Raw genomic sequence first — 13,672 nt, forward strand, 5'->3', positions numbered from 1 at the left:
ACGCGTTTGGTGTGGCCGTACCTTAAGACAACCTATATTTGGAAAAAAGATTTGAAGACCAGATCTTGTTTTTATAAATAAATAAATTGTATTCATTGAAATAATATACGAAAATAAAAAGGCATAGAATAAAACACTGCATTGCCACTAAACAGTAGTGCAAATAGGCCGTACTGATGTGTACACCAAAGACTATTCCTGACACTCCTCTGCCCCGCTGTGTTCGCTCTGGCTGTGGTCGCTCCGCACTGTTTCGGCCCGTGGCAAACGAGTCATCGTCGCTGCTGTCCAAGGCATTTTGAGACGCAGCATTTATTGAATGCTCATATGACCTATAGTGCTGAAAAAAAGTTAGATGAAAAAGTGTGAGGGGAGCGGTGGTGCGCTAAACTTGTTCTGTGAGCAGCTGGATGTGAACCATGGTGTGAACACAACGATCGATTTTCGACTGTGCGCGCATGCACTGGTGTAATTGAGCTGCGCTGCTATATCTTTTTTATCAATGTAGCGAGTTGCGAGTCTAGTGCAGGCTGAGTTTTTTTTTCCAGCACCCCCTGCTGAGAATACGTTCCCGCGGCTATGGTGACGCGACTCGGGCTCTGACGATACTGGAAAGCGGGAAAGCGGGTCATCTTGCATCGCAACAAGCAGGAAGTAGCGGGAAGAACCAACGGAGGGGGGGTGTAGCTAGAATTTCACGGGACCCTTTCAGGCGTCTGGTCTCGTTTTGGGTACCGCAACGGAGGAGTCCCGAGAATGGGGCCGGAAAGGGTACGGCAAAGTCCGGGTCACGCCCACTTTTGGCGGTGGAAACGCGACCCGACCCGCACCTTTGCGATCCGATCCGTTCCGCACCCTGCAGTGGAAACGCGCCATTACATAGTCGACGCAACGCTACGCTTACGCGTCCAAAAGGCTACGCGACGCAACGCTTCGGCCGCCATTAAGCGTCGAAGCGTAGCAAAACGCGTCCTCCAAATTTTTGATACGCGACGCGCCGATCCATGCAATACCAAGCGTTGTCGGTGGGGGCGATACTGCAAATATTGTACATTATTACTACTATAGGTTATATTTACAGAAGAACATATGAGAGGATGCGGGAACGTGATAAGAATGACTTGACGTCTCTTTTACTAATTATCTGTGCCAATTTATGCGAACCCTTCCACAGGGTCAAAGTGCTAATTTGATGCGTGACATCAGACAGCTGATGCGGGATTGTGAGCCATTTTAATGATCTTCTTGTCACCCGATATTCGTTCTATTGCTGGCCTTATTTGTTTTAGAATTAGCCTATTTGAATTAATTACGTAATGTTTTGTGTTCACGTTATGTGAAACATAAATGTTCATGTTCTGTGTGAAACATAAGTTCAGTAGCCTCTTTGAGTGAATGAAATTTGAAAGCGTGAGTGTGTAGTGAATGAAAAATGTGTGCGTGTATGGTGGGACTATTTTCTGTATTTGATAAATAAACCCCTTTTCTCTAATAATGTTGCCCAGGCGCGTCGTTAGACCTGGGCATTCGGGGCTATAGCCCCGGATCTTTTGGGATCAGCCCCGGATCTCTGCCGTAAAAAATAAATAATAATAATGTATATATATACATATATATATATATATATATATATAGCTGCTTTCATACACGTAAGTACTGGCTGCTCTTCTGAATATATGCTGCATCGTTGCAGCAACATTGAAGACGATCGCGTTGACTTCTGCGGTCTGTTCTGCCTCCATGCTGTCTGCGTCAAACCAAAACAAACCTGAGTGACAGCGGCCGCACTTATCCCGCCTTCTGCAAATGTACGTAATATCCCTCCCCTTGCAATGCCGGCGCTGGCACTGGCCGCGTGAGCAAGATGTTATTCAAACAAAAATACATCAATCATTGTTTTATTCTTTAATTACACAATTTCTTTCATTCTTATAAATAAAAAAATATAAATACATATATAAATCTAGCCAACTTGTCAATCAAAATTAGTCTTGTCTTGTCTCTCTAGTGGTTGTTCATTCTAAAACACTACAATCTTTTGAGAAGCAAATGGTTGCAGCCTCTATAGGCTTACTGTGACGCTGATGTGAGTACTGTATGCATGCAAATACTACTCATAGTAATAATCAGAGAGGGTTGAGAAACAGTGGGTTGACAATCCATTCTGGTACCTCATTTTGAAAATCCCCTAAAAAGAAACTTCACATAGGACTGTCTTTCAATTTTTAATACATTGCTTTGGAGGTTTTCAATCTAACATCCCACTGGTTTGATTTTACCTAAGAGAAAAATGTTTATTTTTTAAAGCATCCAAAGCAGCCATAATAATGAGATTATGAGAATGAAGCGGCAACAGTGTGACTGTACAGAGTGAGAGAGATGGCTTCAATGGATGACCAGGGATTGGTGGTGGCGTTACCCAGGAAGGGCGGCTGTAGTTAACTGCAAGCAACAGAACATGAATAGTGAAGTGGAGGAAGGAGTCGAAATGAGACTTCATTAACAGATTCATGTACAGCTCAGATTTATATGGAGATAAGCTTCTTAAACAACTTGCATACAGCATAAGCAAGTAACAGAAACAGTCTGGGAAGATTATTTTTTCATTATTTAAATCTACATCCTGGTTACACGTCGCGCGATAGCGCATATCATTTCATGCAAGCGAGTGTTTACTTCCTGGTTACAGGTCGCGCGATAGCACATATCATCTCATGCGATCTTAAAGAGAACTTGACGTGAACAGTTTAGGAATGCATATTCCGGGAAAACATTAGAACTCTGAAATGCTGACTAAATATAAAGCATGTTTTTATCTGTAACATTAAACCTACACTGAAAATAAGTAATAACTTAAAAATGAAACATAAAAGCAGACCACTACTTACTTGCCGTTGCCTGGCTGGGGGAGAAAGTCCGTCGGAGCAGCGATGGCTTCTTGACATCGGGTAGGTGCACGCAGGCTATATAGGCTATTCTAATGTCTTATTTTTGCCCTGGCGCTCGGCATAGGCGACCTTTGTGTTGGGGGCGCCCTTAATTCATTAATCGATACATTAATTAATTAATTAATTAATTAAGATACCGTAGCACGCAGGAGTCAGGACGGTGCTCCCCCCCGGGCTAAAGCCCCGGATGTTTTCAATTGCTAACGACGCGCCTGATGTTGCCTACCATATAATTTCTGTGGACATTATGCGCTATAGCTTAAAGCCTTTGGCTGTAGGCCTACACTTAAATAATTCATTAATCTGTCAAGGCAATAGCTCGTTGTATAAACATTTTATATGGATATGAATTAATGAGTTTGACGTAAACCAAATTAGGTAACTTGTGTAACATGATAACTAATGAATCAAAAGTCATGGTTCCAAGTGACCAATGCATATACATTTATTGGTCAGTGCGCATACCCAATCGTAGCACATTGTACTGGTGGGGAAACACGCCAGCATCTGACAAAAAATAATCTGCCAGCTGCTCCCTGACAAGGGCCGGTTTTGGTGAGTCGGGAAGATATCGGATGACTCGCGAAAGGAGATCATCAAACTTTGGCGCCGACATCCGAAAATACTGGAAATGCCTCTCCTCGTCCATGCTTCGCATTGGAAGCACCAGAGAAACAAATTCCCCATCATGATCTCGTGTGGTATTTAAAGGGCGCACATACCACCGCCTACCTCTGCGCTTCATCACTCTTCTTCCGTAGCCACTTTGATCTGAACGTCACCTGGAACGTCCCCCCGCGAAAACACCGGTGACTCTGCTGCCACCCATGGCGTGAGTGGTGTATTGCATGTCATGCATTGCCCGCGACGTTCGCGTATGCTGTGTAGACTATGAAAGGAAGCGCGACGCTCGCGTCACTCACGTCGTTTACGCGCGTCGCTCGCGTCGACTATGTAAGGGCCGGCTAAACTTTATGCCGCTGGAATCACATTCTCCCTGCGCCACCCTGCTCGTTTGTGCTTCACTGCCAACGGGAAAACACACCTTTTCAACACCCCTGAAGCAGCAGAGACATTCTACGAGCGGATAAAGGGAAACTTTCCAGCCAACACTGTTGGAGAACGAGATTGAATGTTGCCACATCTGAAAGGTTTGAGTTGACACTAAATAGCTTGAGTGATCAGATATTACATGCTGACTGTGAATAACTGATAGAACGCCTGGATCGCATTTAGCGTTAGTATGACTGCGATACTTGAAGGCGAGTTTTGTGTTAAATGGGGTGAAGAGGGTAAACGTAGAATAAAAAAAAAATAATGTTTTATTATAGGTGCACTTGCAGTGTATGTGTTCAGTGTTGGGAGCAAATCCCTTCTTGTGTTGGATAAAGTTTGTAGATACTGCATTACTAGGAGTGGAACTGTAGAGTAGACCTGCGGCTCGCTTCCACGGAAGGACGAGCATAGGCTTTGAAGAATTTCGGCAGACTGTTCTAATGCTGCTGGGTTTATTTCTTTATTTGTTTTCGTCATTTTTTCTTTTATGGGGGGGGATTTGGGAGGGAGAGTACTGGTCACCTTTGAATACAAATGTTGGTATCTGTTGTGTGTGCAGCGGGTTTAATATGCTGTCTTTATTTATTTATCATATCTTTTCAGTTATGTACATTAGTATACCTACATGATAGATGGTCAAGGTGGGAAGGATAAGCTACAGGTCAAATTAATTTCATGGAATGTGAGAGGTTTAAATGGTCCTGTTAAGAGGGCAAAGGTTTTTCAACATCTCAAACTACATAGGGCTGACATTGTCTTCCTTCAGGAGACCCATCTCAAGATAAGTGATCATACAAGGCTTAGGCGCCCGTGGGTAGGACAAGTATTTCATTCATCATTTGACTCGAAAGCCAGAGGGGCTGCCATTTTAATTTCTAAAAAAATTCAGTTTATATCAGAGGGTATAGTGCCTGATCGCAATGGGCGCTTCATCATTGTTACGGGCAGACTATCCCATTTACCCGTTACACTAGTCTGCGTGTATGCTCCTAACTTTGATGACTCTGAATTCATGGCTACGCTTTTATCCGCTATTCCGAATATGGATACACATCGTTTAATTTTTGGAGGGGACCTAAACTGTGTAATGGACACTCAGCTGGATCGCTCAAGCCCCAGAGTGACCAAACTATCGAAAATGGCATTAACGCTAGTCGTTCATGGAGGATTATGGAAGTGGTGACCCCTGGAGACTCCTACATGATGACACCAGAGCCTACTCATTCTACTCGCATGTACATCATTCCTACTCAAGGATAGATTATTTTTGTATCGATAAAGAATTATTACCATCTATTCATTCCATTGAATATTCGGCAATAGTCATATCAGACCACTCCCCTGTGTTAATAGATTTCAGATTTGATTCTCCATCAGTGGGGACCCCGCAATGGAGGCTCAATACGTCGCTACTGTCCAATGATGTGTTCTGTTCTACTATAACGCAGGCTATTGAAGACTTTTTGTGTTTTAATAACTCAGAAGAAGTTAACTCCTCATTGCTTTGGGAAACCCTAAAGGCCACCATCAGAGGACAAATCATCTCATACTCTTCTTACTCTAATAAGCAACGCAGAAAGACACAAACAGACATAACCGGTAAAATATCTGAGGTTGATAGGCAATATGCAATAAAGCCTACTCCAGAGCTGCATCAGCAAAGGGTTAATCTCCAAACAGAGTTTGATTTCACCTCTACAGGGAATGCAGAAAGAAGTATAATGAGATCTAAAGGGATGTTGTATGAATATGGCGACAAAGCAAGCCGACTGCTGGCCCTCCAGCTCAAACACCAAGCGACATCACGACACATCACTCAAATTATTGATCAGCCGGTTGGTCTTACAACGTGTCCCATGCAGATCAATGTGGCCTTTAAAGCATACTATTCTAAACTTTATACTTCTGAACCCCCTCCTATAGACTCAAACATGGACGAATATTTGGATAACATAGACATACCAACTGTTGATATTGTAACGCAGTTGTCACTAGATCGACCAATAACCTTAAGGGAAATATGTGAAAGTATTAAGGAAATGAACAATGGGAAAACACCGGGGCCTGATGGGCTGCCGCCCGAATTTTATAAAAGATTCTCCACTCTCTTAGCCCCTCTATTACTAGATATGTATAATCATTCCCTGTCTACAGGAACACTGTCAAAAACCTTGACTGAGGCTTCTATTTCAGTTATCCTTAAAAAGGACAAGAATCCTGCAGAGTGCAGTTCCTATCGGCCTATATCACTCCTAAATGTTGATGTTAAAATACTAGCAAAAGAAGTAGAACAAGTAAGAACAAGTAGATGAACAATATTTAACAAATATTAAAAACAGGTGAGGTAGAACAAGTAAAAAAAAAAAAAAAGAACGGCGAAAATCAGCCGCGTATCGGCCGATACGATACACGTAAAAACTGCGAATAAACTGCTGGATAGATCTATCTACCAGCCTACACAGTGGACTGAAGTAAACATTGCTCATCTATCCAGCACAGATCTAGGTGGACACACCCACTAGTGATGTCATATTAGGCCGATTTTCGAAACGGCTTGTAAGGCTAATCACACTCACACCTGGTGGTATAATAAGTCCCCTTTAATGTGTGTTTGTTTAAAAAAAAAAAAAAAAAACATTGGTCACACATGTAACTTACAAGATTTATATTGTTTGATGTGATGTGCTCCAATAAACAAAGTTATAAAAAAACAAAAAAAAACATGCTTTCCTTGATATATATGATGTGATGTATATGTGTATATATATACAGTCTCCATATACAGTCTCACTATGATAAGTGAATGTGATTTGCTCATCACAATAGATGATGACCCCTCAAATATTTTATTCTTAAAAAAATATCTTAACCTCACTGTTTACGTTCACACCATCTATCACATCCCAACATCCCAATATCCCATCAGGGTGTGAGCTGTGCAGAGTTAAACTGTTCACAGTTAATAAATAAGGCTACACTGTCCTCTGAACTCAACCCAGAGGAGAGTGGACTCTGAACTCAACCGTAGGAGAGAGAGGTCTCTGAACTCAACCCTAGGAGAGAGGAGAGAGGACTCTGAACTCAACCCTAGGATACCACAGAGGACTCTGAACTCAACCCTAGGAGAGGAGAAAAGACTCTGAACTCAACCCTAGGAGAGGAGAGAAGGCTCTGAACTCAACCCTAGAGAGAGGAGTCTGAACTCAACCCTAGGAGAGAGGACTCTGAACTCAACCCTAGGAGAGGAGAGAAGACTCTGAACTCAACCCTAGGAGAGGAGAGAGGACTCTATACTCAACCCTAGGAGAGGAGAGAGGACTCTGAACTCAACCCTAGGAAAGAGGAGAGAGGACTCTGAACTCAACCCTAGGATAGCACAGAGGACTCTGAACTCAACCAGGAGAGGAGAGAAGACTCTGAACTCAACCCTAGGAGAGGAGAGAAGACTCTGAACACAACCCTAGACAGAGGAGAGAGGAGTCTGAACTCAACCATAGGAGAGAGGAGACTGAACTGCATGCATGCCTCCAGAAGGTAGTAATTTGGAAGATATGTTGTGATAAATCAGTACTAAATTACATCGAGCTAAGTAGATCAATGCAAACACATTAAATGATTGAAATGGGAGGAACAACTTAGGCCAACCTAAGGTTAACTAAGGACTGAGGTTTTTTTTACACATTTTACCAAGTTAGACCTTCATCAAAAATAAAAAAAAGATAGATGTTTACGGAAATAAAGAAACGTAAACATTTAAGTTAAATAAACGAATGGATCTGAATTAAAGAATGAGGGTGAGAATGTTTGGTGCTGCAAATGCTTCAGCCACTGCACTAATGCACGTGACCAGTACACTGCTCAACAGCAGCACAATGAGCGACAACATCCTCATGTCCCCGTGATGTCGCCCAAGGATCAGATTTATCAACTACCGCAAAAACATAAAAACCATAGACGTTCACCACACAAATCAATCCATTTTATAACACTGCCAGTTGTCACTCGCACCGCACTGCCTTGCGGTTCACCTGTGACACAAAAGCGTTGACACAGCCGGCTCGAATAGACTTCTCTCTCTCTCTCTCTCTCTCTCTCTCTCTCTCTCTCTCTCTCTCTCTCTCTCTCTCTCTCTCTCTCTCTCTCTCTCTCTCTCTCTCTCTCTCTCTCTCTCTCTCTCTATATATATATATATATATATATATATATATATATATATATATATATATATATATATATATATATATATATATATATATATATATATACACTTTATATTACCTCTTTCAGTGTACGTGCTTTAAGGATGAGGAGAACAGGACACGCGTCTCCCCCTTAAACCATTAGGCCATCTTCGAGAAGAACTGAGCAGGTGCGGATAATTCTACAATAGCAAACCAATGTGGAGGAGGGTCCGCCGCATTTAGGAGGAAGAACCTACCGCACACGATCACTGCCTCCTTTGGATCTCCCTCCTCATAACACGCTCTTTTCCATTCGATTCCACATACTATATCTAACTATGAATGTCAACTCTCTGCCTCGGCTCGCTGCTCACGGTTCGTGCGTGTGGGTCGCCACTGGGTCTAGCGCGTTAGAATAGCGCGGTGTAGTGTTGCTGCTCCTCTCCCACCCTATCTCTCCCTCCCCCGGGCTCGATATGGCTCCGAGGCGCTAACTATGTCCCCCATCCTGGGTTTGAGCGTGGCGGGGGGGGGGGGGGGGACTTAAACAAATAATAATCGTAGTTCGTAATAAAACATGTGAACATTGTGAACTCCGGTGGAAGGCCGATATCCCGCCATTCTGTCCCCCCTCAGCTCACAGCATCAACACCTGAAATACACAAAAATGTGCAACACACACACACACACACACACACACACACACACACACACACACACACACACACACACACACACACACACACACACACACACACACACACATTCTAGCTCGTCACACGATCGTCGTTCGGCTCTCACACAAACCTGTCACAAGAAGATGCTTCTTTCATGGGTTAAAGTTTAAGTCGTATCGTCGCATCCTCGTTGCGCGTGTCTCCTACGTATCCCGGGGTTACTAAAATTACCGTCTCCTCCACTGGAAGCTGGAAGAGGGCGTTGCCAAACATGGGTCCAGCGTTGACTTTGAGGGCTATTGCCTGCAGAGGTAGAGACGACAGGCTTCCCAATTCCCATCCAACACGCACCAAAGAACACTGGCTATTTGTGCTGCAGAGAGCCATTCTAATCCTTTGGCATCCTATTTTAACACTGGACCAATCAAAGGCCGCACAGTGGGGTTTATTTTTAACGTAGGCCTAATCCCGCGGCAGCTCAAGTCTCAATCCCACCGTTGTAGTGGTGGTAGGCGGTATTAATCTGAAGTCAACCCAGACAGGGTGGTCCGTCCCGGCCGCGGAGAGGCGGAGGGAGGCCTCGTGTCCTGCAATGCAAGCATACTGTTGTCCCAATTCACATTTAAGAATATGGTTAAAATTACAAAGAAAGAAGTGCAACAATAATAATAATAATAAAAAAACATAGCATTAGACTATATCTGATTTTGTTACCTTTGGTCTTTCTTATATAAGCAACAGTGATGCCTTGTGGCAAAGGTTTTGTGCTAATTAGTTTTTCGGAAAGTGAAATTTGGGATTATGACGCTTTTGTATCCCTATAGGCGATTGCAGCATCCTGGGATGCATGTTTCGGAAGACTGCTATAGGTAAGTCATATGATTGGTAAAATGCTAACCTTGATTTTGAGAGAGCAGCTAAGTAAAGAAATATAAAATCATATTAGATTGCGGTGATACAATAGAATAATGTCGTTTAAATCATCAGATATAGGTCTAATTTAAAACGTAAATGTTCTATAACGCAATGTAAGGCCAATACTTTTCCTCTGATAAGTTATTATGGAGCAGGAAAGGAATGTTTGTATTTTTTGTTGCTTCTGCTGTTGTTTTGGATAATCCTAAAATAATATAACATCAGAAATGTTGAATTCAATTGTATTGAAGAGTCCTGTATATGTTAAACCTTTTTGCGTGTCAACATTATGGTTTTGAACTTTAGGTTTAGGTCTACTTTGGATCGACTTTTGGTGTGACGTTTGGTGTCGTCAGATATATTAGACACATTTTCATTCCTAGCAGGGTATGTGATTCTTTTAGAGTCTAGTTTTCCTTTTAGAAGGGAATAGACACTGCAAAAACTAAAGAAAATAGTCAAAGGTGCCGGTGCCATGGGGAACGAGTAAGATTGAAGCTGCAGATTGGTGCTTTATCCACCAGGTGGGGTGATGCGTTTTGGGTGACTCTGAACTCAACCCTAGGAAAGAGGAGAGAGGACTCTGAACTCAACCCTAGGATAGCACAGAGGACTCTGAACTCAACCAGGAGAGGAGAGAAGACTCTGAACTCAACCCTAGGAGAGGAGAGAAGAATATGGTTAAAATTACAAAGAAAGAAGTGCAACAATAATAATAATAATAAAAAAACATAGCATTAGACTATATCTGATTTTGTTACCTTTGGTCTTTCTTATATAAGCAACAGTGATGCCTTGTGGCAAAGGTTTTGTGCTAATTAGTTTTTCGGAAAGTGAAATTTGGGATTATGACGCTTTTGTATCCCTATAGGCGATTGCAGCATCCTGGGATGCATGTTTCGGAAGACTGCTATAGGTAAGTCATATGATTGGTAAAATGCTAACCTTGATTTTGAGAGAGCAGCTAAGTAAAGAAATATAAAATCATATTAGATTGCGGTGATACAATAGAATAATGTCGTTTAAATCATCAGATATAGGTCTAATTTAAAACGTAAATGTTCTATAACGCAATGTAAGGCCAATACTTTTCCTCTGATAAGTTATTATGGAGCAGGAAAGGAATGTTTGTATTTTTTGTTGTTTCTGCTGTTGTTTTGGATAATCCTAAAATAATATAACATCAGAAATGTTGAATTCAATTGTATTGAAGAGTCCTGTATATGTTAAACCTTTTTGCGTGTCAACATTATGGTTTTGAACTTTAGGTTTAGGTCTACTTTGGATCGACTTTTGGTGTGACGTTTGGTGTCGTCAGATATATTAGACACATTTTCATTCCTAGCAGGGTATGTGATTCTTTTAGAGTCTAGTTTTCCTTTTAGAAGGGAATAGACACTGCAAAAACTAAAGAAAATAGTCAAAGGTGCCGGTGCCATGGGGAACGAGTAAGATTGAAGCTGCAGATTGGTGCTTTATCCACCAGGTGGGGTGATGCGTTTTGTTATGGGGTTCAGAAAGAGAGACGGCGGATCAATGAATTTATTGTCTTAAGGGCAACTTTTGTTTCCTTTACAGTTTTTTACGATACAATAAACACTAAAATCTAAAGTTTTGCCCAATTATCAAAACCTTACACTCAAGGAGCAAAACTCGGCCCCAGATTTGCACCACTGTAAGCACAATGAGTCCGTTCACACTTTGTGCAAAACAATACACACAGTGATTTGAAACACTAACACACACGTCTATGCATTAGACACAGAAGTATATCAAGATGTCACTTCCTTGCAATTCTAAAGCACTGACTATCAAATTACCACACCCATGAGCCAGTTGATTGAACACTGCCATCAGGTGTGCAAACACAAGATTGCTTAATTGTAGACACACCAATCAGGTTTAAGCACAATAAAAATGCAGCAGGTGAGTTCACCAAACTTAACCAAAATGGAAGGAAGAGGAAGAGGAAGAGTGAGGATGAGAGGGGGAATCGGAGAAGGAGGAGAAGGAGGCAGAGGCCGTGCCAGAGGTAGAGGCCGAGGTAGAGGTAGAGGAAGAGGAAGAGGAAGAGGAAGACTTCAAGCAGGAGGAGGTGAAGCTCAAAGGAGAAGAGGTCCAACTTTAAGCAATGAAATTCGCGCAACTCTTGTGGACCATGTTGTGAACCATGGATTGACGCTGAGGGAGGCTGGACTGAGAGTCCAGCCAAATCTCAGCAGATTCACCGTGGCATCTGTCATAAGGGCATTCAGACTGGAAAACAGGTACAAAAATTACCTGTTTACAGCTTCTTACTGTATGCACCCCATATCAGCACTTTTGATACCCCTTCCTGTGACATTTTACAGTAGGTTACATGTGTTTTGTTCTACATAGGATTGAGGGTTGAGTACAACGAGGAGGAAGGACTCCCATTTTCACACCACTGCAGGAGAGGGAGATTGTGAATATGGTTTTGGCAAATAATGCCATCAGGCTTCGTGAAATCCAGGCCAAAATTATTGAAGACCAAATCATTTTTCAGAACGTGAATCAGGTCTCTCTGTCCACCATAGCTCGTATCCTGAAGGCACATCAGGTACAAATGAAACAGATGTACCGAGTGCCTTTTGAGAGGAACTCGGAGAGGGTCAAACAGCTGCGGCATGAGTATGTGGAGGTATGTATTGTTCACTTTAGCACTCTGATGTTGCATACTGCACACATAACCTTTTTTTACATGTAAATGTGCTGTACACTAAATCTATGCTGAACTACACAATCTTGTCTCACTGTATTTTAGAGAGTCTTACAAATGGATGCTGAGGCCATTCAGCATGAGTACATCTACATAGACGAGGCGGGGTTTAACCTCTCAAAGGTCAGAAGGAGGGGAAGAAATGTAATTGGCCAGAGGGCAATTATTAGTGTCCCGGGGCAACGTGGGGGTAACATCACCCTTTGCGCGGCAATCACCCAGAATGGGGTCCTCCACCGCCATGCCAACATGGGTCCGTATAAAACCCCTCACATCCTTGCATTTTTAGACAGATTATACAACCTCACAATCAATAACATACAGATTCAATACATTGTCACCTGGGACAATGTTTCATTCCACCGCTCTGCTCTGGTTCAGAACTGGTTTACACAGCACCCAAATTTCACAGTCCTTTTCCTGCCACCATATTCACCATTTCTTAACCCAATTGAAGAATTTTTCTCGGCATGGCGGTGGAAGGTTTACGATCTGCACCCCCTGGCTCGGGTAGCCCTCGTTCAGGCCATGGAGGAGGCCTGTGACCAGGTTGAGGCCACAGCCATACAGGGGTGGATAAGGCATGCACGGCGATTCTTTCCCCGCTGTCTGGCGAATGAGGATATCGCCTGTGATGTAGATGAGATTCTCTGGCCATATCCAGCTAGGAGAAGAGACCAACAATAGCAATTTATGTGCTGTGTTTTCTTTTTTTTTGGGGGGGGGGGGGGGTTCTTTTTTTGTTCATGTTATGTTCATGAAAACTGGGAAATGTTTTTTTTGTTGGCTTGTTGCCTTGAAAAAAATAACATTGTCAACAGCATTAGTCTTGTGTCCTGTGTGGTTTCTACAGTAATGCATACAAGTGTGTTTAGTGTTCACTGTGTGTATTGTTTTGCAAAAAGTGTGCGCAGACATTGTGTTTACAGTTGTGCAAATCCGAGCAATGTTTTGCAAATTCACTGTGTGCTTCACCCATACTACTCTATGCACTTAGAAGCAGAATTAGCCGAAAGTGTTTAAGGTTTTCAACAGCAGAGTGTAACTGGTGCAAACAGAATTAAGTCATATGCAACGTGTGTGTTTCATATGGTAAAAGAATATGGTTTTGATAAGTTAGTGTATAGTTTTTACAAGAGTGGTTCATTTTGCAAA

The 13,672-nt window shown here is 42.4% G+C and overlaps 1 protein-coding gene across 20 annotated transcripts in view; it reads right to left on the minus strand.

The window, feature by feature from the left end:
• The window catches only part of LOC132466261 (sorbin and SH3 domain-containing protein 2-like), an 85,326-nt gene extending 75,893 nt beyond the window's left edge, over window positions 1-9,433 (minus strand). For 10 of the 20 annotated variants that reach the window (XR_009527816.1, XM_060063362.1, XM_060063373.1 and 7 more), the window contains exon 1: window positions 9,094-9,427. Coding sequence is in view for 14 of the 20 variants with exons in the window: in XM_060063362.1 (XP_059919345.1) it covers window positions 9,094-9,249 (156 nt within the window). In the remaining 6 variants the exon portion in view is untranslated. Of the gene's footprint in view, window positions 1-8,282; window positions 8,386-8,992 lie in introns of all 20 variants that reach the window. The other 10 variants (XR_009527815.1, XR_009527814.1, XR_009527813.1 and 7 more) reach the window with 6 other exon arrangements.
• Window positions 9,434-13,672: the final 4,239 nt, after the last annotated feature.

The sequence above is a fragment of the Gadus macrocephalus genome, chromosome 10, assembly GCF_031168955.1.
Source record: "Gadus macrocephalus chromosome 10, ASM3116895v1".
Classification (NCBI taxonomy): Eukaryota; Metazoa; Chordata; class Actinopteri; order Gadiformes; family Gadidae; genus Gadus; species Gadus macrocephalus.